The sequence below is a fragment of the Cydia pomonella genome, chromosome 2 (assembly GCF_033807575.1).
Source record: "Cydia pomonella isolate Wapato2018A chromosome 2, ilCydPomo1, whole genome shotgun sequence".
Classification (NCBI taxonomy): Eukaryota; Metazoa; Arthropoda; class Insecta; order Lepidoptera; family Tortricidae; genus Cydia; species Cydia pomonella.
Genome location: NC_084704.1, coordinates 6,055,500 through 6,080,152, shown reverse-complemented (window position 1 = coordinate 6,080,152; position 24,653 = coordinate 6,055,500). Strand labels below are relative to the sequence as shown.

Here is a 24,653-nt window from a genome sequence, read left to right as displayed (position 1 = left end):
CAGAACCGTCTACGACTAACATGCCACGTTTTTCATACATTGATGTCACCAGTACCACAAGCCCCTCTCTTGATGGCCTGAGATTTTTTTTTATATAAGTACTTGTTGACTTTGGTTTTTAAGTAATTTTGCAGGAGAGGGAGTTTCTTTGCCAGTCTTCGTAAAATTATTTTCGTCCACTGAAAATATGTGTCTATATATAGTAGAAATCTCCTTTCGCTTCGGGCCCTGATCTGTTAAACAAAAACCTTTGTTTCTTTTATGCAGAGCCGTCATCGGCACGTTCCAAAGCAACAATGTCGTTTAAAAAACAATTAACGTGATAGTATTAAGGTTCAGTTTTATTTAACAGCTCATTCAGAGAACAACGAGCCACTCGTATGCAGGTAATTTTTTTGGAGATAACAAAACAAAACAGGCTGAATTTGAATATGAACCGTATAAATAGGATGGTAAAATTGGTTTTTAAACGGGCATGTTCTCGTTCACTTATGGCGTGGTGATTATTAGCAGTAGCAGTAACCAACTACATAGAGGAAAGAATACGTTTTGTTTAACATATTACAGAGTTGAGCTCGAGAAATCACCTCAAAAAATTCCAACTATCTTGTACTTTAACGGAGTACTTGGTGAATGGTGATAAAGTAAAAGAATAATTGGTAGATATAAAATTTTATTGTAGAGTCAAAGATAAACTCATCGTTAATAACAAGAAAATATACAATACAGGTATTAAGGCCAATAGGAAATAACATATGAGTAGCGCTTAAATCCACATTTAAGGTAAATTCCATTAGCAAGTTGCAACGCGATTGAGAGATAAATCATAAAAAGGAAAATGGTCATAAAAGTTACTATACAGCCCCTTATTTACTTTGACACATTGGATTAAGCATTTATTCCATTTCACTTTCCATGATTGACGTTAAAAACAATAGTCACTTCATTATTTTGAAAAGTCAAAGCTTCAATTCGGATAAAACATCCAACATTCCGATTTTCCTATTTCTAAATACAGATGCATTACATTAAATAATAACATTACAATATCAACATTATTACATCTACAGTAATAGCTCTAAATTATGGTAAGGCATCTTATTTAATTATAAAATTCAACATCATAATTTTATAAAAATCTTTCACAATTCCAATCATTGAATTCATTCATTTCATTATCACCAATATCTAGACTTGAATAAATCCTTTTGAAAACTAACTAATGTGAAAAATTATCCTCTACATTCTAAGAAGTGTTTCAATCTAGTCTTGTGATCTTTGCAGTGTTCACTTCTAAATTTGTGTTTTGAGGGCAATTAATTATTTTATTCATAAAATATTTGCATAGCAAGAGCACCACCAATATTACCGTGTCAAACCAAGGTCTCAAAGCCTAAAGTTACTTAAGAGATTTTCTAATATTTTTACAAAAAATAGTTCTTTGACAATGCTTTTTATGCGAATTAAAAATGCGGTCTTATGGCCTAAAGGTGGGAATTTAGATATAATTTGGAAGAACATCATCTTTGCAACCCCATTCATATTAGACATCTGGGTCCAATATTAAGTTATAGAAACAATAGCCTATTCAAGCTTAATAGTGTCATATTTTCACAATTAACCGTCTTGTATATTATTTATCAGATATTCTATTGGTCGCAGATGAGCGCAAAACATTAACGTGCTTAGCAACATTTTATATCGTGAGCTAAAAATGATCAACTTTGACAGCAACAGTGTTAAGTGTGGTAGTTGCTGGGAGGTGTATCTGGTCCCAGTCGGTGCTGAGGTGCGCCTCGGTGTCGGTGGCCTTGATCGTGAGGCCTAGGGATGGAACTGCGTTGGCGCAGTGCGGCAGCCGCAGCGTCACCGGCCGCAGGAACACCAGCCCTTGCGGACCGCACATCACTAGTGGGGATAGCATCGCTTCACCTGTTTAGGAAAACCGGTTTAAAGTTGCTGATTTGGAAACCTTTTCAAGATGACCAGAAAAATAAAAGAAAAAATAACGTCAGTCATATTCTAGAGATTATAAAACGATCTGTCAGCCATTTGACATTTAAGTATTTTAGTAATTTTTATTTAAAAAATAAAATTGGTAAAACAACATTTTTAAAGTGTATTAAATATGAAAGTTGGATAAGTGAATTAGAATTTAGATGTGCCAGAGATACGAGCAGAAGATCATAAATTTTTCGAGTGCTTTAAAAGATTGTGATTTACATTTAAATGTGGATAAGTTGTTTGGTAATTTGTCAATCGTATAGTAAGGTAACATCAAATATAGTAATAATGTACACTGTAACACACAAACACAAATCGCAACACGTTTTATGCATTATGTTAAGCATGCCAAGCGGTTAAGATGGACAATGGTCACGAACCAAGAACAAAATTGAAGTCATAATAGAAAATAAAAAAAAATAAGATAAATCAAAATGATATGAATATAATACAGTAGATAATAAGAACAAAGAAGTTTCATTAGTGAAAATAAGAATGAAATAATGTGCTGATATATGAAGTTTTGGTCAAACATACAATCATACGGTTGGTTGAACGTAGCATAGGCGACGTCGTCTCTCCTCAATCTCTAAGTACGAGTGTATTGTGTGGTAGAAGCTGCACAAATAAATGATAATGATATATGACTCACCGGGTTAATATAAGATGTACGTAAAAGGAATATGACAAATATACGTATGTCCAAAATAAATAAAAACGATATAAGCAATACTTTACTACAACTAGGTACTTGGAAATTGCTGTACATACAGTGTACGTACAGAAAGTGCTTTGTATTTATTAATTTATTACATGAAATAAAGCGGCTTAATAATGTGCTACGTTATGATAATAAGTGTGAGAAATTAGAATGTGTTCTATACATAAAGGACAACCCACAACCCACATGCATCAAAATGTCCATGCAATGTATAAACATAATTATTGTTTTGTACATAACTAACTAAACAGAGATACAGTCACACATCAAGTTTGTTGCTCCTATATTTTCGCAATCGTTAATGCCCAATTAGTAAGTGCTTTCTAGATTCTAGACTACAGGCGCGTGCTTCATTATAAAAAGCTTTACCGTTGTCCATATCGATTGGTGGCCCCCCCACGCGCTGGCTCAGCCTCGGGTCTGACACCGTAAAGTAGATCTTTTGCTTGATACCAGGAGCTATAGCTTTAGGCGGGATGATCAGGGAAACTCCCCATTGTCTGTCTTCTAATACACCGCCTTCACTATCAAATATTCCCCAAGTAGTATGCGGACCATCCGGTTCTACTTCCTCTTTACTCTCTGAGGCACTTTCTGACATGGATGCCTGAACCACTGTGTTCTGATTGTTAATAACAGTTGTTTCGTTCTGACTTGCAGACATATTTTCAGAATTTTCTTGGCTGCTCTCAGGACTTTTCTCTACTATCTTTTCGCAGAATTTTACGGTTCTGCTAGGTTTAGGAGGTTGATCCTTTAAATCTTGAGAGGTGTAAGGGGTACTTTGAGGCTTATTTTCAAAGTTCATACTGCATTCAGAAGCATAATGAGTTTCCATAGACGTTGTTGATTCATATGGTACGGGAGCGGTAGTCGCTTTTAAAGCATTCGATATGTGTTCGATCTTCCCATGCAAACGAGGTGCGTATAAAGGTTCGCCTTTGAGTATGGTAGATTCTATGTTCAGCGACTTTTCTTTTTCTGCGTCGGTTTTTGACTCTGTTAATCTGAGTTTTGAAAAGTCTATTTCTTGAAATGTCTCCTTCTCAATGTTGGTTTGTGCTTCTGTCTTTGTTTGATAAATAGGTTCTCGGCGGGATAAATGATTAGCATCACTGAGTTCGTATGGGCTACTTCTAGCACTACCTTCTTGGGCTTGTAATACTTCTTTAGTTTCCTGATGGGATTCGTATATTACACTATCTTTTAGTTCTCTCTTAGAAACATACAAAGGCTCTCTCATTTTGGCCGCATCACTTTCATTTGCTTCCTTCCTGGTTTGATAAATCATTTCCTTTTTAGCTTGATTCCTTTGTTTTATCATTTCCAGTTTTTCTTCTAGTCGTATACCATAAGTAGACTCTTTACTGGCTAACATAGCGGCTTTCTGAGATAAAATTTCTTGTTTTGACACATATGTGCACTCCGCTGAAGCTGGTCGAACATCTGGTTTAAACTCAAGACTGTCACTCCTCGTGCAATAATTAGATTCCGAGCAGCTAGATTTGATCTCAGATTGTGTTGCATATGGTAATTCTGCTAGGCCTGTTCTCGACAGCATTTCCGTTCTAGACGAATATGGTGGTTCGCTCATACATTTAGCCATAGGTGACACCCTTCCGGGATAATTTACTGGAGTTTGTAATCTCCTGTCAGGCCGAACACTATAGGCATTCTCTGACCATGAGGTGCTTGGTGGAGGGTCATATGTTCTTCTACCATACAAGGGCTCTTTAGCAGTAAACGACCCATCCATTCTTTGCTTAAGCATTTCTTCCTTAGTATTATAAGGTGATTCTGAAAATCTCTGTCGCAACATGTCTTCTTTAGTAGAATATGGACTTTCAGAAGTCACTCTGTGCCTAAACATGTGCTCTTTACTAGAATAAGGAGATTCGCTGTACAAGGAATCTGATTGCTTAACGATATCCTGCTTAGTAGCATATGGATTATCGTTTATTATTTCACTCCTGGTGGCATAAGGGTTTTCCCTAATGGAGTCTGATCTGGTACCATAAGGACTTTCTCTAACAGAATCTGTTCTTGTTCCATATGGGCTTTCTCTTACAATATCGGTCCTTGTGCCATAAGGACTCTCTCTCACGCATTCAGATCGTGTTGCATAGGGATTCTCTCTAGTGCATTCAGCTCTAGTAGCATAAGGGTCCATAAGGGGCATACCCATAGACTGTCGGTTACCATAAGGACTTTCAAAACTCTGATTAGTAACTTCAGATCGACTGGCATAGGGGTTTTCGCTTGAGGTATCATACAGGGAAGCATACGTTCTCCTTGGTTTAGGAATAGGATCGTAAACGAGATGTTCTTTGGTTTGGTAAACTGGTTCTGGAGGTAGCGGTTGCGTAGGGTGGAATGGTTCGTGTTTTGTTTGCTGATGTCTTTGGTAGATGGGATCTATTTTGGTAATCATATTAAAGCTGGGCGACTGGCCGTAAATGCCTCGCCTATTATACTCTATGAGGGAATTCTGTCTGCGTAACAGTGGGGTAACTTTCGGTTCCGTTTCTATCTCACTCATAGAATTTTGCCGTCTTAAATTTTTCATGACTGGTTTGGCATCGTAATCTCTAACTGTGCAGATTACGCCATTTCTGTCGTCACAAAATGAACTTTGTCGTTTTAGGATTGGTTTTAAAACTGGTTTTTCGCACGAGGACGAGTTGCTACGCTGTAACATTTGGTTTCTGATTTGCGTATTTCTCATGTGCGTATTCAAGTCGCTAAGGTCGGACTTCTCTCGTCTGAGCATCGGCATTTGATGCATCTGATGTCTTGGCTGCAAGTCTGTCTCGCACAATGACTTTTGCCGAGATACTTTTTGGGAATTCTTCGTTTTTGATCGGAATAGATCGAGCACAGCGTTTTTAATAAACGATGGCTTTTTAGATAATTTCTTTTTTGTTTTTGGTGAAAATGATTCGTCGCGCTCCACGCTTGAGTTCATGGCATCGGATGAACTGCGGAAACCCATAACCAAACACCCACTTAGTTACGCTATGATAATTAATCTGGACACTTCAGACAGGAATTAATGTATTAAATAGAACTTTTGAGATCAGATAGAATAAAAGCAATAAAAATCTGAAATGTCCAAATTTAATGGCAATTTTCAAGAAGTGAATTTAGAGATTCCTTAAAAAGCATATTGAAATAAATGCCCCTTGAAGGAATGAAAAAGAATATAAAAATAACGAACGAACATTAATAGAATATAATTAATGTCAGCAGGGGAAAGACAGCCAAATGAAAACCAAAGACGTCGATGTACAATATTATGAGAAAAACGAAGCAAAGAGAAAGACAAATTAATTCAATATGCTTTTAAATAGAATTTTCAAGTTGCACTAAAATGCAGACACGCACTGCCAATAATAGTTGTCATAATAAACAACTCTAAATACTCTAATATACAATGTTATTACAATTTACAGACTTACCCCAATGTAGAGATATGTATATGTTACAAAATATGTATTATGTATATTTATAACCACATACAAGACCGATACTAATACTGTGGCCCGACAAGACATTGTTAGTCGTTTGTGAAGCGATTGGTGTTTGCATGTTAGAGCAAATTGTACAGGGCTGATGTAAACGGGATCGTAAACGGCTAGAAATTTTCGAAGATATGACTTTTGGAACATGCAAATTCACAGAAATATGTATTGAGTTATATTTTGATGTATTTATTTTAGAGTTTGAATAGTTATATTTATTTGTAAATTAGGGACTGATTGGTAGTGCAATGACAAGGTTATACCGTGTGATAAGTTCTTACCTTATATTGTGCATGTGTTGAGGCTTCCTATATAGTTCGAAGGCGGATCCGCGTTGTTCTCGACTCCCTGCTAAATCTGGGAAGATAAATAAATAAATAGTTAATTCAATCAAAAGAGCTAGATTATGACAAGAAGAAACATTAGCTTTTAGCGTTAAATGCATTTGGCGTAATAACAAATAGGTTACCTATGAGATGGGGGTTGTGCGGCAGGTTGATGGCGCGGTGGTGGGACGGAGGCCCGGAGTACGGCGGGGACTGGGGCGGCATCTGACCGCCGTATGACATATTTTGTTGATGCTGTAGGCAAAAAAAATTTGGTTACATGTGCGTAGAATTAATATTATACAAAGGTGCACTTTAACAAGCTTTTGACACGGTTCCAAAACCGACAAGTGGTCGAAAAGTCAAGTGAATTTATAAAATGTAGAAATATAAACTGTCAATATACTATTCCTATTCAAGAAATAAAATATATTCGATATCGATAACAGTATCCAAATCGAAACTGGCCAAAAATATTAAAAATCAAATGTAGGCAAAGAATTCCACAAGGCACTATAGTAAGTCCCGACCTATTTATGGTTATTGATGATTTCAGAGTAGTTACTGCAGTATTCGTTTCTGTTGCCCGCATCACATAGCTGCACAGGAGTCAGCCAAGGAGTTCCTCAGGGCAGTCTCTAGGTCCAACACTTGAGCATATAGTTACTTGTGGGTAGCTGTTGTGCTGCACGCGGTGGTGCGGCTGCGACAGCGAGTGCTGGTGCGAGTAGTGCGCGTAGGGCGCCGGCGCGGGCGCGGGCGCACGGGGCGGCACGCCGCCGCCCGGGCCCGGCGCGGGCGCCGTTGCCGGATCCATGCTCTGCTAAAACGTTTGCTAAATGTCAACTTGTGTCAGAAATGTAATTGGTAATTAGATTGTGTAGGTTTAAAAAAAAATATACAGCAAAATAAAAATAAATATTTGAGGACCTAGCCCCGAACTCAGCAAAGTTTGTACCATGGGTACTAGGCGACGATATTCATACATACATACATAGAAAAAACCCATGAATCAGGAACAAATAGCTGTGTTCATTACACAAATAAATGCCCTTACCGGGATTCGAACCGGGACCGTCGGCTTCATAGGCAGGGTCACTACCCACTAGGCCAGACCGGTCAACAGATGTTATCGTGAAGTGAATGTGAACGGTTCACTTTTTCCCTAAGGAGTAGGCGACGATTTTGAAATGTTGGACAATAACTAGAATGTGATAGCTACCCCGTTCCTCGGGTGTCCCGGGTGCGGCTGGTCGGCGGGCGGGCGGTAGTGCTTGGGCTTGGGCGGCGGCACCGGCTTGTAGGGCGGCGCGCCGCGCGCCGTGTAGTCCGCCTGCGACGCCGAGTTCGTGCGGCTGCTATTACACACAAATATATTATACTTGTATATATTTTTACATACATATAATCACGCCTATTTCCCAGCAGGTCTAGCATAACTTACATCCGCGAGAAAGACCGCGACTCGAGTCGACATTCCCGCAGCTGTCAAATTTGTCGATTTCCGTAGCACAACTGACACCCGCGACTGCAACAGTCGCGTAGAGAACTCAAAGTCGCGGCGCGACTAGTCAGTGTTCCCCGATGAAATCAAAGTGAAAAAATAATTGTTATTTACATGTGACAACACTGAATCGGAAACAGGGTTGCGCTATTTCATTCGTTCTTCGGTGGTAAAAATCAAGTTTTTTGTCGATGGTTATGTTTTCCTGTCAAAGTCAAGGAAATTTCAAATTTTGTCAACATTTTATTACGAGAATATATATGGAAAATATGTAAGTAATAGAACTTTATATTGTAGGTTTTTGTATTAATTGGCATTTGGTAAAAGTGGGTAGCATTACATTGGGATATAATAAACCAGTCTTAGCTCGACGCCCGTGTTTAATTCACGACTCCCAAACTGCATACCTTGACATGGCGCAGCCGGTACCTAAGTGAAATTATATTGAGATAAAGTGGATTTCGTTGTTTTGTGCGGCTAATAAATGACAAACGGTGAAAGTGAGCAGTTTGCCGATTCTTAGGGAGGATATCGTCGTCATTTCTTTAACAATGGAGTCAGTTTTACAACCACCGCCGCCATTCTCGTTTGAGAATAATCTAGTTAATGTGACATCCGGAAATTTAAGTGCTGAGTGGGACAATTGGAAGAAATCTTTTAAAATCTATTACGAAGCATGTGAACTTTCGACGAAACCTAAAAAAGTGCAAGTGAATATATTGTTGCATGTCATCGGAACCAAATGTCGTGAAGTGTACGAGCAATTTACAAACGAGGAGACGGATACGGTGGAAGACTTGCTAAGAAAGTTTGACGCGTTTTTTGTTCCGGTAAAAAATTTGGCAGTCGAAAGGCATAAATTTTTTAAAAGAGATCAGAAGGACTTAGAGTCAACCGAACAGTACATTTTTGAATTAAATAAAATAGCTGCCAAATGCGAGTTTGGAGAATTGCGTGATGGTTTAGTGTGTAGCAGGTTCATATGTGGTGTAAAAGAGGTGACCCTTTCGGAACGGATGTTGAGGGAACCGGACATTTCATTAAAGAAAGCAATCGACATATGCAAGTTAGCAGAGATGTCTAAAATACACGCATTAAATATAAAGACAAATAGTGTCGAACAGCACGTACACGAAGTTTCACAAAACAATAATCAATCCGGAACTACAACCTGTGACGTGCATGTAGTTAACAGACGTTATGCCTCAGCCGCTATAAATCGCCCGCGCTGGCCGTCTCACACACCGATGCGATCAAACGCGCCCAGCGGGGCTCGGGAGCATCAGACATATCACACCAGATCTTCATTTTATACCCCTAACCCCAGAGAGAAGACGTTTAATCTTCATAACAATCCATCACCGCAAGCAACGTCAAGTGAACCGCAGAGAACTTTTAACGGCTGTAGTAATTGCGGTCATGCGCACAGAAGGATGGAATGCCCCGCGTTCGGAGTACGGTGTAACAATTGCAATCGGATGAATCACTATGCGAGAATGTGTCGATCGTCGCGTCGCGTGTACGAAATACAGGAGGACTCCACCGATCAGGTAATCGCTCAAGTTAATAATGTAAACAGTGACTGGTCAGTAAATTTAGAGATAAACAAAGGGTGTATCACTTTTAAGCTAGATTCTGGAGCGGATGTTAATGTATTGCCTAAAAGATTTTTAAGTAAAATCCAGTTGTCAACTAATGATTTAACTAAAACGTCAACAAAGTTGCATGGCTATTCTGGGAAAGAGATTATCGTAGTGGGAAAATGTTATTTAAAAGTAGCTTACAGGGGAAATACACATTTTTTGAAGTTTATAATTGCCGATGTTAATTCGTGTCCGGTACTTGGCAGGAGTTCATGCGTGGAATTAAATTTAGTTAAACTAATTATGTCTATTAATGAAAGTTCTCCAAGTGAAAAAATATTAGACGAATTTTTAGAGGTTTTCGAGGGTATGGGTTGCTTGCCAGGGGAATATAAAATACAATTAAAAAATGACATTTCCCCAGTAGTCCACGCTCCGAGAAAGCTACCGTTGGCATTAAAAGATCAGATAAAAAATAAATTGGATGAGATGGAAGAGGAAGGTATTATTTCAAAAGTAGAGGGCCCCACAGATTGGGTCAATAAGTAGTATGACGGTAGTCAAAAAACCAAATGGTGACTTACGTTTATGCCTGGATCCCCGCGACTTAAATAAAGCAATTAGGCGTGAACATTTTAAACTGCCAACTTTTGAGGAAATTACGGCGGAGTTGTTAGGTGCGAAGTATTTTAGCACATTAGACGCGAAGCAAGGTTTCTGGCAAGTAAAACTCCATCCAAGTAGCACAGACCTTTGTACTTTCAATACGGTATTCGGGAGATATAAATTTTTAAGGATGCCTTATGGAATCTCCTCGGCATCTGAAATATTTCACAAACGGTTGTATAGTCATTTTGATGATATAGAGGGTGTAGTATTATTTGTTGACGACTTGTTAGTGTATGGTCCAACTAAGGAAATTCATGATCAGAGATTAAGAGCGGTGTTGAATAGATGTAAAGATATTAACATAAAATTAAATAAGCAAAAATGCAGAATCGGCTTAACTGAAATAAAATATCTTGGCCACAAAATTGGTAGCGATGGCATTCGTCCGGATGATTGTCACATATCAGCGATTAGGGACATGCCTACGCCTCAAAATGTAAAAGATGTTGAGAGATTTTTGGGTCTTGTAACATACGTTAGTAATTTTATACCCAACTTCTCTGAGAAGTCTGCTAAGTTAAGAGAACTTTTAAGGAAAGACATCGAATGGCATTGGGACAAAAATCACGAAGATTGTTTTAAAAATCTACAAACATGTTTAACCTCTTCACCAGTATTGCAATACTATGATGTCAACGCACCGGTAGTGATTTCCGTTGATGCGAGTAAACATGGCTTGGGTGCTTGTTTATTACAAAGGAATTTACCAGTTTGTTACGCTTCTAAGTCATTAACAAAGACAGAGCAGGCATACGCTCAGATCGAAAAAGAGCTGTATGCTTGCGTCTTCGCTTGCGAGAAATTTTATACATATATATACGGCCGTACAAATATAATAATAGAAACCGATCATAAGCCACTCGTTAACATAATTAATAAGCCCCTTGCCCATGCTCCAGCACGATTGCAGAGAATGTTGATGCGTTTATATCCATACACGTTTACATTAGTATACAAGCCCGGCAAATATCTATATATCGCTGACGCACTATCGCGGGCGCCTGCACCGAGCGCAGGCACGACCCTCCCTCCGCTCGACCATCTGGAAGCGCAGGCGCAAGTATGCGCGCTCGCGGCTTCAAATGCTTTAACCGACACACATTTATTAGAAGTACAAAAGTGTACAAAGGAGGATGATGAACTTCAAAGTTTAATAAAAGTAATTAAACGTGGTTGGCCAAATGAAAAGGATAAAATTAAGGATACCTTAAAATGTTATTGGAATATTAGAGATGAACTTACTACTGATTTTGGAATGGTATGGAAGGGTAATAGGATTGTCATACCAAAGTGCATGCGACACGATATGTTAAAAAAAATTCACTCTAGTCACTTGGGACTAGATAAATGCAAACTTAGGGCTAGGGAGACAGTATACTGGCCAAATATTAATTCTCAATTACAAGATTATCTATCTAACTGTCAAGCGTGCCTCACTTATAAAAAACAAAATTCGAAGGAGCCTCTTATTTCACATGAAATACCGAAAAAACCATGGCGTAAAGTGGGGGTAGATATTTTTCATTTAGCGAATCAATCGTACATACTTATTGTAGATTACTTCAGTAAATTTATAGAAATATCAAAATTACAAAGTCTAAAATCAGAAAACGTAATTTCTGAACTGAAGTACATATTTCGAAGACACGGGATACCGAAAATTGTAATGAGCGATAACGGACCAGAATTCTCCTCTAACCTTTTTAAACAGTTTTCTTTGAATTGGAAATTCCACCACGTCACCTCGTCCCCTGGACACGCTCAATCGAACGGTCAAGTGGAACGATCTATTCAATCAATAAAAAATATTATGAAAAAAACCAACTTCGACGGATCAGACTTAGATATTGCGTTATTAGAGTACGTATGTACGCCAATAAGTGATAATTTACCGTCACCTGCAGAGTTGTTATATAACAGGAAACTTCGAGGTATAATTCCGTACAAAAGTAACCCAACGGTACCTAAGATAAGAATGCAACAACATTATCACGATAGATTAACACAAAGACAGGAGATTCAAAAACATTATTTCGATTTACGTACCAGAAACTTAACCCCCTTAATCATTGGACAAAAGATAAAATTAAAATTATTTAATAGTTGGGTTCCAGGTACAGTTCACAGCATTTTAGGACCTAGGACATATCTGATCTCAATGCCTAACGGTAACGTTCTACGACGCAACAGGAGACATTTAATTATAGACTCATACGAAAGACCAGAACCTACATATCTCAACCTAGATGATGACGTAATCTCTCCCTCGTTAGTTACGCAACCACAAACAACATCCAACTCCAGCCAACCGGTTGTTCAGTCAGCTGATCAGAATGTGCAAACTAATGATATGTTTTATCGTACTCGTTCCGGCAGGACAGTGCGACCTCCTGATCGGTGGGGATACCCCTCCACGTCCACCACCGTCAATCGTGTCACGTGAGCCATGACTTTCGTTTTTATTGTTAGCATAAGTGTGTTTAGCATAAAGTGTGCATGTAATTAATAAGAGATTTGATGAAACAATAGTTTAATTACCTAAAGTAAGTAACTCTGAGTTAATATAAAACTTTGTTGATACCTATTGTACAAGGAATTCTAGTACCTAAGCATCAAAATGTATGTATTGTAAAAAATAATTAAAAAAAAAAAAAAAAAGAAAAAAAACTATGTACATTCCATAAGCTCATTACTCCTAGGTACCTACATAGTCAATTGTGCTTTGACAGTGACTAAAAATATTTTGCATACTTCAAGTAGGTATGTTCTTATGTTGACATATTTTTCATATAATATAAATATTAATAAAATAAGAATTTAAAATATAAACATGCATAAAATTCTATATGTATTTGGTGTTATAATTATAAGTACTGCATGAGAGTCATGTTATTTTTAATACATTTGTAAAACTAAATTTCTATCAACTTGCTTCAATGTAAGAGATATTCAAGTTTAGATTTAGTAGTAGGTAAACATGATATAATCAAATTGGCATGTGAAAAATTTCCAATTAATAATATTCAATTACCTTCTTCTTGCATCTGTGTAAGAAGATGGACTTAATGTTATTTTAGTTGTAATTTTCCACACACGTTTACAATCAAATTCATAGTCATGTTGCTGTTATGCAAGTGTTTACAAACAATAACAGTACGTACTACCTACCTAGTATATAGTCTAAGGTGTGTGTTTAATAACCCTTTTTATCCGTCACTAACCGCTGTGAGATAACACGCGTATTAATGTAAAACAAACTTTCTGGCATTTAAATAAAGTTTATAATTGCGTTTATTTCTGTGGGGGATGGAAAGGTGATTTAAACATTCTGATCACTACATGGTGTTCTATTTAAATTATTTAATTTTTCAAAGAAGGAGGTTGTAGGTATTTGTATTAATTGGCATTTGGTAAAAGTGGGTAGCATTACATTGGGATATAATAAACCAGTCTTAGCTCGACGCCCGTGTTTAATTCACGACTCCCAAACTGCATACCTTGACATATATATTCACTTTTGTAGCATTTATGAAAATTCATATTCCTTATTAATGTATTTTTAATTAAACTCATAATAATATATTCTTATAGTAAATTAAAATTCCCGGAATTGTCATTATTGGTTTGGTTCACATATTCCTATTGTAAGTAGATTTTAATTTTTTTCAGAATAAGTCCTGCATTATCCCAAACATCCAATGGAAGCTATTGTTAACAGGAAGATGATATCGAGATCTCAAGTGGATAGTCAGAAAACACTAGGCAAGAAGGTATCAAAGGCGGGGCTGTCTCCGCGCTAAGCAAGGCTGCTAAGTCTGAGGAGAAAGAGGTAGTACTAACCTAACTTATGATCGCAGTCACTGTATCTTCTTTTTTTTACTAAATTAGGTATAAATAAATAGTATTATCGGGATACGTATGAGTGTAAGAATTACCAATTTCTCCCGAATCTCCCGTAATGCAATCGCATTAAAGTAAAAGCAAGCAACACCTGACTGGCGTCCTACCTAGGATCCTAAATTATTTCTTCCTGATTACTGCAGTCAGACTCATACTAAATTCGATTACATTTTTACGATTTAGGATCCTTAATTAAGTAGGATGTGTGAGCGCTTTAGCCCTTTGAATCCCAAGATCTCTTACAGAACACTTGTTTTGTGTTGTAGGTTTATTTGTGCCAATAACGTGGGTTTTCATAAGTATAGCTATTATAAATTTGACAAATGAAGATAAAAAGCTTATTTCATAGTTAGTCAAAATAATTTCTTGTTTTGTTAACAAACCGGTTCTCTTTCCAGGGTGATCTGATTGTAGGTACTACGCCGCATGTCGAAGAAAAAGAAAAATTGAAAATAATTTTAAGCTAATGTAGAAGATGCTTAAACTATTTTTTAGTGTACTTCTAGAAGATTTTAATATAAGTTGCAATAATATATACTCTGAATTTAAATATTGTTTTTTTCCTAAATTCCTGTAATTTTTACCTGCAATGAAACAAATATAAAGTAGGTACCTTGAAGCCGTCATTAAGGTCTTCCCTAGGCCCACTTCATAATTCCCAACGTATCATACCATGACCGTCTCAAGACCTGTCAAGCACGAAGAGAAGCGCCTAGAACACGGCCACGATCTCTACCGTATGATGACCGTATATATACAGCCATACCGTAACTTGACATGAGCCTAACGACACTTTCAAAATATTGGTGTTGGCCAGGGATGGAATGGTTTAGTAGGTAATGACTGATAGATTTCAATCAAAGCATAATTTTAAGCCTGACACGATCCTGTTACATAAAAGAGAAAAACTGTAGGTACCGACCGGCCGGAATCGGGCCGCGCCGGAGCCTATTACATATTACATAAGGCAGAAGTGATGGAGTCCCACCGGAGCCGTCCGCATCCGCCAGTAGCCAACTGGCTTGCGGTCCTACGAATGTGAATTATTTCATGAATTATGCAAAAAAAGTACAAGTTAACCACTCGCGAGAGCAAGTCGCGTTCTTAATGTCGCGTAGACTTCGACTCGCGGTTTGACGTAAAGACGAGAGAATATTCTGTCTCGAAAATGGCAGTTGTGCTACGGATTTTAGTTCAAAGTCGCGATATTCTATCATTTTGTGACAGTGACATTCGATCTCGAGTTTGTCGCGTCTCTCGCGCGTGAGTTGTGCTGCCACCCCGCGACAAGCCCTCAAGTCGCGCCGATCTGTCTCTTGTCGAGCCTGTCGCGGTAAGTCATGCTAGCAGTGCAGAGGGGTAGGAAGAGACAACGGATATTTTTAATAAAATTTATTTTATTTTTATGTGTTGTGTATTGAAGCAGTTAATTTCAAATACATAAAACAATATTTAAGCAGCCATTACGTGACAACACGCGATGATTTAAATATTATTAATATCTATTACCGTGTTTTTTTTTACTGACCGTGACCGTGGCCTAATATCATGTATTTCACATAAAATACATAGTCCCGAAAACCGAAAATACACCCGGAGAAGTTTATACAGAATTTAAAAAAATCAGTGAGAATCCGTTTAATCCGTATATTTTATTTTGACATTGGTACCTGTATTTGGCGTGGTCGTTGGTGGGCGCGTTGGGCAGCGAGGGCCCGCGCGCGTGCGCGGGCGCGGCGTGTGCCGAGCCGTTCATAGCGGGCCGCTGCGGGCTGCGGAAGTTCTCCTGGGACCTGCTGCGATGGAAACCAATTCAATAATAATTGCTATAATTATCTGAATGATTCTACATATTTCGTAATTTCATTTTGCTCATTTCCTACTGAGAGATAATACGTGCTATTCCAGCTAGCGTTATTTATTGTCATATACTTGAAGACGAGAAGAAAACATGATAAATAAAATTAACATTAAAGCTATATGACATAGGGATGTAAGGATGTAACTTTACCACACCGTTATCATATTTTTGTGACATTTTACAATCAGAATGAGAAATCCTTTAAAAACCAATTTTTATAAACATTGGACTTGTTTTAAATGTTTGCTTAAGTCAGTTACCTGTAGTTGTCAGAGTTTCTATATTCCAGCGAGTTGTGTTCGTGCGAGTTGGAGTTTCTCTGCGGACTCTGTGACGACATGGCGGTCGGGTTGGGAGGTGGTGGCGGCTCAAGTTTGCTGAAACAAAAAAAATGTTATTTAGGTACGATACAAATGCGGAAAGTAGAAAATTACCTACCTATTCACACGTGTATCGTATAACGTTTTACAGTAATATATATACAAATGACCCTTTAAACTTTCGACATGGGCACGGAAAGTAATATATAAATAGTCTTTCTTCGAACACTCCTCATACGATCAAACACATTTATTGCGTCGGTTCAGTCAAGGAATTTGATTTCTGTGCCACTTTCGTGACGATAGTAATGAGACCCCTAATAGTTGTGCCAGCGCGCGAAGTGGCAAAGAAATCAAATAGGTACCTACCTTGAGTGTTCTTACCGTTCGCGCAGGAGGCTTGAGGAATCGTAGCCCTTACCCTTAGATGGACCCTGTGGAAGCTGCAAGGACTTGCATTTGCAACGTGACAAAAACTTACTTAGGAGGCGGAGCGACTTTGAGATCATCGGGAGCGTTGGGCGGGAGGCGACAGGAGCCGAGTGCCGAGCCGTTGTTGGAGCCCCCGTAGTCGTAGGATGACGTCCCGTCGTATGAGTTCTGCTGTGGGAAAAACAAGTTCAATAAGATGTGGGTCGAGTTAAAAATGTTTTTGGACCACAGTAACTGGTAAAGGCCCTCTTGATTTTACAAAAACTAATAAGAAAGTTGCATTTTATCCACATGTGGGGCAAAGTAATCAGATGCACTTTTTGAGTTGTTTCCGAAAATGAAAATGATGATTTTGAATGATACATTTTTTATTACGTTCTTTTTTTGGTTTTTCATAGTTAGTATTTTCTTCGCGTTGGTGTAGTGAACCTCGCAACGATTCCCCTCAAGATTCCCCTACTCGAACATCTAAGTACAAAATGTTGTACTTAGATGTTCTGTTTTCAAGTCTGTCAGGTCTAAATGATCTTATTGGAAACTATAAAAAATACTGTCTACTAGCACTGTCGTTGTAAGTATGGAGTGTGGAATTAAGAGGAGTGAGTCTTATGGTAGAACTGTTGCAAAAGTGTCCAGCTGTCAGCTATAAATAATAGTTCCAAATCTCTCCAGAGTAGCGCTAGAGTAGCTAAGAACCTAGGCGCTATTGACGGAGTGAAGTGCGCTGTCTATGATTTGATGTTTTTGTTCAAGTATTCTAGGTATTGTAGCGCCACCTATTTAAGGTTTTTTTTATGACACTTTTTGGTACATGGAGATTTATTTCCTTACCTCCACCTTCCATAGTTCTATTTATTAGTAGTAATATTTAGTTCTGTCTGGTTAACAAAAATTCTGTCATTCCAGAAAAGAAAAGTCAGTTAGCTAGTTTTGTATAGATGAGAACATACCGGGTTCCCAGGATGCCTGTGCCGGTCCAGCGAGTTCTGCGTGGGCTGTATGATCATGCTCGTGGGGCGCGCTGTGTATGTGGCCGTGTCGTCGCCGTTGGCTTCTTTCGGCGGCCCGAACAGACGCTCTTGTGCGCTGGGACGGATGTTCTGGGAAAGTGGTCTTATTAGATATATGTCGTGTCCGTCGAGAATTGACGGGGTAATTTTAAAGAGGAAAAGAAAATAGAAGTCTTTTTACTGACTAAAGCATCAAATAAGTATGTTGAATGTGCGACGTGGAGGAGAAAATGTCGGAACGCGGACTCAGGGCTCTGAATCAGAAGCTAAGAAGGCAACCGGGATAAAAGACCTAAGATACGAGAGAGCGCTAATGCTACGAATTGTAATCTCTATTTAATAAGAAACATCGACGGACGTCTAATCTGACGTCTTTTCACTTCTGTACAGCTAACATTAATGTAACCCTTGGTGTTACCTGCTGCGGATGCCTGTTGACGGGCGGGCGTCCAGGCGGCGGCGCCGGCAGCAGCACCCCGCCTGCTGGCCGGCCGGGCGTGCGCGGCGGCAGCTCTGGAACTGAACCGTGAACACACTACTTGCAGACTTGTGACACACAGATTATACAGCTCCGAATATCCCTTACACGTGATCCTTATTACACTTGCGATTTGCAAGATGAGACCGGGGAGATCATTATGGAGAGTCTTTGTTATAGATATTGATTTGTTATGCATGATTTGTGATGTCGCTACTAGCTCTTTGCGATGTAAATTCAGTTTGAGACGTACAAAGCTCATAGTTTACTCATTGTTAAAGCACATAGTTTGTAAACAACATTACAAAACAAATCATCGCGATTAAAGACATTTTGTATGCATTAAGAAGGAACATAATTTTTAAGAAAAAAAAAACAATTTCAATGAGGGGGTGAAAGAACGATTACTGTTGATTTTTGATTTCATACGATGAAATTAAAAAGACAACGTCCTACGCCTAATTATATAGAAAAGGAGGTAACATGTTTTTTTTGTCACATGGTGATAATGTAAATGCTTGATTTGTTGATGAAAATACTAAGATCAAATGTTAAAGGCATATATTATATGCCTTTAACATTTGAGGAGTTCCCTCGATTCCTCATGGACCCCATCGTCAGAACTCGAACTTGACAAAAATTTGTCTTGAAAATCTAATTTGCTTAACAAACACAGCGAAGAGGACAAATCGCCAAACGTGTACTATGCGTCGTTGAAGAGTTCCACTCTGATCATCATCAGCAGTTTCATCACTTTTTTATGTGTAAATGCTTGATTTGTTAAAGAAAATACAAAAATCACTATATGTATGCCTTTCACATTTGAAGAGTTCCCTCGATTCCTCATGGATCCCATCATCAGAAATCATTTTCAAAATCGGGTCAGAAATGACGGAGCTATGAAGTAACAAACATTTTAAAAAAAACATACAACCGAATTGATAACCTCCCCCTTTTGAAATCGGTTAATAATATACTAGCCCATGAAATGATGATACATTTTATAATGAGTTGATGGTGAAAGTAACATGAGGTACTTCCATACCTATAGTTATTTTTTATTTTAAGACTTTGATATAGTCCTTACCGGTCCCATACAGCGGGGAGTGCGGTGGTGAATGTGCCATAGGATTCATCTGGTACGGCGGGGCCTCCTGCGTCATGTTCTGCTGCCCGTTGTGGTGCGTCATGCCGTTGGTGGGCCCGTTGCCGTTCGTCGAGAATCCGTATTTGCTGTCGCCGTAGCCGCCTTGCTGTTGGGTTAAGGAAGTGTTCAGTTGAAGTTAGACTAATGGTTGTTATTCGTAATGTTATACCCAATAATTAAAGATTAAAATATATCTTAAGTACATCCGAGATGGTCGCAAGTCAAATAGTACAAGGACCTATCTGCAAATTAAAGTAATAAGAACTTGGGTTAAATGTATGCTCTCAGTTATTACTTTCCCGTGCCATGATCAGCTATTTCTACTTAGATTATTGTCAAAAAAAAAACCCTGACATTACCTAATTAAGGTAGTAGTTAGAATAAAATAAAATTGTATTTTAATATATTTTTTTAAATACAATTTATAGAGAATACATTTTTTAACAAAATGTATGCCACTTGGTCATCGGCCATATCAACACCCCCTCAGCTGGCGACGCTCTTGTTTTTGACTATTAGTTTATTAGAGACAGAAATAACATTTAATTAGAGAGAGAAAAGTAGTGGGTAAGCACATTACTGAAAGAGCTACTATTGTATAGTTACTGACGTTAATGGTACTAAGGTAAGTAAAAAACTGTTCTAATAAAATATTTAAAAGAATGGTGTATGTAGTTATGAACAATAGATCTGTCACGATAGAGTCGATAGACTGTCAATTTTTGTGTGATGAGTTGATGATTTTGTGTAAGTTTTTGAAGACAATACAACATTGAATGAACAATGATATACGAACCGTATAAGGCGGCGGCACAGCATCGGCCATGTGATTCATATCGTCATCCCGGTCCATATTGTCCTGCGTCGTGGCTATCGACGGGTCCGATGATGACTTCACCAGTCGCGGCGCTGGCGGCGGACTCACTTCCAAGTCACTCTCCGGGCTCGACGCGTACGACAACCGGTTCTCCGTGCTCGACGACATTGAGAACAAGAAGTCATCCGACAACGGCTCCGGCCTCTGTTTCGTGTCCACCATTTTGTGAGTCGGCCATTTTGTTCGGGTCCGGGTGGGTATGGAATGGGGTGACAAGACAAATGAATGATTGCAGTAAAACGTTACAACTATGTTTAGCGTCTGTGAATGATTAAATGGGGCACACTGGACAAATTAACATTCAAGTTAACTGGGGTGTTGTGAAAATATCATTTACAGAGGGCAAGCGTAATTTAATCTTATGTCAATGACACAAATACTTATTGTATAAGTAACGGTTTATCATCGTTTTGAATGTTCATTTGTTTTAAAAGTGGTATTTAACACTGATAAATAATGACAATGTTTAACAAAAACAATAACACATTATATCAAATCTTTGGCAGGTTTATATTAATGAGAACCAATAAAAATCAAACAAACTAAATCTACAAAAAGCATTACATCAGTACCACATACACAGAGAGCCATTCATAAAATAAGGCACATTATTTACATGCATCAAATATACATAAATAGGTAGCTATTAAGCGAAATAAACAAATTAATATAAGTATTGAGTCATTTTGTGTTTAACCTAATTTGGTAACGTTTTGGTTCTATTTATTAGGTATAAGCATTAAAACCTACACATACCCTAAATGCAACTCAGAAATAGGTTTACCAAGCGTTGTGTCGTCCCTTTCTGCTTCGGACTGCTCACATTTCTGGTCAACAACGTGTTCCTCTAGTTTTAAAGTGGGTAGCGACAAATTTTTGATCTTATGAAGTGATCTTTCTGTGAATGTAGGAAGTGTTCGAGCCTCACTGAACCTCCCAGGGTCGACGGCAGGTTTTGAGTTGCATTTACAATTTGGAATACGACATATTTGCCTCGACGGTTTATCAAAACTTTTTAATACAGGGTTTGGCAGTTCTTTTTGCAACCTAGCCTTCCATTCGGGAACATGGTTTTTACTTTCTACCTCTTTTTTTTGGAAGAACAAAGAGGCTGGCCTAAACTGTTCAGTCATGGGAACAACTGAGGATGGCCTCTGTACATTTGGAGTGGGAGATTTAGCAGAAGTCTCGAGGACGCTGTAAGGTCTAAATCCTTGTTGTGGATATATATTCTTTCCAAAATTTCTCGACATTTCAGGACTGATAAAATTTCTTGAATTTAAATTTCGACCGGAATAGTACTGCCTTTCTGGATAACTGGCAAAAGTGTGTCTGTTTTTGTTAGTCAAGTAAGTGTTAGGAACACTGAAATTGTTGTTAGCCGTGCAAGAAGTTAATGTTTCTGCGTAATAATAAGGCACTACGTGGTTTCTGTTAGCGTCATACAGTTGATTGTGGCGTTTGGTTTTAGCGTTTAGATTAGGCATGTTCTGTGGTGATTGCATGGGGGTGTGGGGTGACCGGGACTGGGGGTAGTTGTTAATGGGATAGGAGATGGGGTAAAAGGCAGGGTAAGGGGACGGTGGGATCGGGAAGTATATGTCCGACACCATTTCAACGTGCTACACCGCCGCAAAGACAGAAGAAATGAAATTGGTTAATACATTTAATGCCATTTCAAACCAATCCGCAATTAGAACTTTCCATTTTTCTTTGAGATCGCCAAAATTGGTTTGAAATAAGGCCTTTTTATATGATCAAATAAATGACGTTGAGATTGATTTAACATTAAAAGAAAAAAACCTATCATTTCTTTATGCATTTTGCTGGAGTCATTTATTCGATCACAATAAATATTAACATAGATAGATCTATACGAAGCACATAGTTTACCAAATGCACCTTTGCCTTTACCAAGCAACCATCTTGAAGCATGATGCGACATACTGTTGTAAATAGACAAGAGATACGAGTAACCTTTCCCATACTAAACATAGAAATGTATTTCGATTAATGTAAATAGTAAATACGTATGTGTTCTAAAGTCTTCAAACGAGATGACAAGTTTTTAAATAATGTTTACTTAATACTCAATAATAGCACACAAAATGCTATCTCAATTAAAGACTTTAGTACTTACATAAGACATATATCAGGTACTAATGTCAGATTATTTTAAATATTAGATTATTTTTTATAGTTAAACTTGTGGGCGGATCTGTTCACAGAAGAAATCCTCACCTTGGTCTCCAACACCCAGAGCTGCTGCTGCTGCGTCCGCTGTATGAGATCAGTGAGCTTGTTGAACCACGTGGTCTGATTGGCCTCGCTCAGCTTGATGGTGTGCGTGAAAGCGTGGATCCACTCGCTCCATGTGTTGATATTCGTGAAGCTTCTTCGAAGATTTGTGGGCAGATCTGGTCACATAATAAATACTCACCTTGGTCTCCGACACCCAGAGCTGCTGCTGCTGCGTCCACAGTATGAGATCAATGAGCTTGTTGAACCACGCGGTTTGATTGGCCTCGCTCAGCGTGTTGGTGTGCGTGAACGCCCGGCTCCACTCGCTCTATGTGTTGATGTTCGAGAAGCTTCTTCGAAGACTTATGGGTGGATCTGCTGACATAATTAATCCTCACCTTGGTCTCTTACACCCAGAGCTGCTGTTGTTGCTATCGCTGTATGAGATCAGCGAGTTTGTTGAACGTTTGGTGCGCGTGAACACGTGGCACCATACGCGCTCCATGTGTTGATGTTTGAGGAGCTTCTTTGAGGCCTTTTGGTGGATCTGGATATAATAAATCCTCACCTTAGTCTCCGACACCCAAAGCTGCTGCTGCTGCGTCCGCTGTATGAGATCAGTGAGCTTGTTGAACCACGTGGTCTGATTGGCCTCGCTCAGCGTGATGGTGTGCGTGAACACGTGACCCCACACGCGCTCCATGTGTTGGGACTGTTCGAGCAGCTTCTTTGAGGATTTGTGGGCGGATCTGGAGATTCACAATAAATATATCAGGCAACAGAGAGAGGAAGCAAAGTTTCGAAAAGAAATTAATATATTTTTTAAGATACAGGAGGCAAACTAGCAGACGAATCGCCTGGTGGTAAGCTATTACCGCCGCACATCCGCAACACCAGAGGGGTTATATTACCCATTTTATCAAAAAACCTTTAGTTGATAAATGATCCAGTGTCATTTAGAAGAGCGATTGTTAGTGCTCTCAGAATAAAAATGTATAATATAGTATCCTTACGAATCTTTATTATTGTCTTTACTTCTGCTTTATATCTGGTAGCTAGCCTGATTGCAATGTACCAAAGTCGCGTAGGAAAGCATCTTCCAACTCATTAAAGAACTTACTTTGGCAGGCCTGCTCTTAACTGCTTGATGATATGTTTGTTGTCAGCCTTCAGGAAGATGACGATAGGGTAGAATTGCGCGTAGTTCAGTCGGTCGACGGCGTTGGGCGTAATGTCCAGTAGCGCGTGCTTTCCTCGCTCCATGATGGATCGTATGCTGGATAGGCGGATGATGCCAGCTGACTTAGTTTTACTGTCTTCTAGGGTGCTGTCCATTTCTGTAAATAAAATGGTTGATTTATAATTGTCAGAAATACCCTACGCAACAGCTATATGCTTTTGCATGTTATTTTTGATATAACCTGGAAGACATTCCAGAAAAACCTACGAAACCATTCTCCCAAAAGCTCACGAGCTTGAAGTAAAGAGAAATATAGCTCATTAATGTTGAGCATCTGAAATTGATCCTCACGTAAAACGTGCCTGTGGTGATCATCTTGGCATGTTAACCAACTACGAAATACGGCACAACTCAATTGTGTCCATGAGTGCCATCCTATCCAAAGAGGTTCCTGTTCAAGAAGATTCTTGCGGATTAATTAATGGCAGAACTTACTAGGACATGCGAAATTGTCTGGCTCCTGCTGTAGTAATCGCTCTCGCGCCAAATCTGCGACACAACCAAGAACGATCACGGGACGCACGAATCCGGGCTGTTTTAGCGCCACTCGCTCGTATGCGGGGAATTTGCTGATGCTGTCCGACAGTACTACTTCATCCCAGTGTTCCTGATGGCAAAAAAACATACAAATTACTAAGATAAAAGCCATAGACTTCAGTGATAAAAGCTTAAAGAGACCATAATGCAAGGTTCTGGATCTTTTGTTTGTATAACTGACATTGACTAAGCTCTTGCTCCTCCGATGTGTGGAGCACCGTCGTCGGGAGAAGTTGTACTTACCATCTCTTCTCCTTATTGGTCCCGTCAAATTACGCCTTG

At 38.8% G+C, this 24,653-nt stretch overlaps 2 protein-coding genes across 17 annotated transcripts in view; one reads left to right on the top strand and one right to left on the bottom strand.

Annotated features, from left to right (window-relative positions):
- Nucleotides 1-656: 656 nt before the first annotated feature.
- LOC133532197 (tight junction protein ZO-3-like) overlaps nt 657-24,653 on the bottom strand; it is a 156,817-nt gene continuing 132,820 nt past the window's right edge. For 6 of the 16 annotated variants that reach the window (XM_061870752.1, XM_061870814.1, XM_061870822.1 and 3 more), the window contains 16 exons: nt 24,270-24,441; nt 23,715-23,931; nt 23,163-23,343; nt 20,273-20,497; nt 19,417-19,582; nt 18,270-18,370; nt 17,792-17,941; nt 16,891-17,012; nt 16,350-16,466; nt 15,899-16,024; nt 7,795-7,930; nt 7,240-7,395; nt 6,716-6,827; nt 6,528-6,603; nt 3,095-5,703; nt 657-1,932 (listed from right to left, as the gene is read on the bottom strand). In XM_061870752.1, coding sequence (XP_061726736.1) covers nt 1,709-1,932; nt 3,095-5,703; nt 6,528-6,603; nt 6,716-6,827; nt 7,240-7,395; nt 7,795-7,930; nt 15,899-16,024; nt 16,350-16,466; nt 16,891-17,012; nt 17,792-17,941; nt 18,270-18,370; nt 19,417-19,582; nt 20,273-20,497; nt 23,163-23,343; nt 23,715-23,931; nt 24,270-24,441 — 4,890 coding nt within the window. In that variant the 3' untranslated portion in view covers nt 657-1,708. Of the gene's footprint in view, nt 1,933-2,541; nt 2,623-3,094; nt 5,704-6,527; nt 6,604-6,715; nt 6,828-7,239; nt 7,396-7,794; nt 7,931-15,898; nt 16,025-16,349; nt 16,467-16,890; nt 17,013-17,791; nt 17,942-18,269; nt 18,371-19,416; nt 19,583-20,272; nt 20,498-23,162; nt 23,344-23,714; nt 23,932-24,269; nt 24,442-24,653 lie in introns of all 16 variants that reach the window. The other 10 variants (XR_009801668.1, XM_061870761.1, XM_061870769.1 and 7 more) reach the window with 10 other exon arrangements.
- On the top strand, nt 8,372-10,687 carry LOC133532299 (uncharacterized). Its single transcript, XM_061870912.1, has one exon. The coding sequence runs from the start codon at nt 8,628-8,630 to the stop codon at nt 10,206-10,208; it is 1,581 nt and encodes a 526-aa protein (XP_061726896.1). The 5' UTR covers nt 8,372-8,627; the 3' UTR covers nt 10,209-10,687.

Coding starts and splice junctions, on each gene's coding strand:
- LOC133532299 (XM_061870912.1), top strand. CDS start 8,628: ATGGAGTCAGTTTTACAACCACCGCCGCCATTCTCGTTTGAGAATAAT.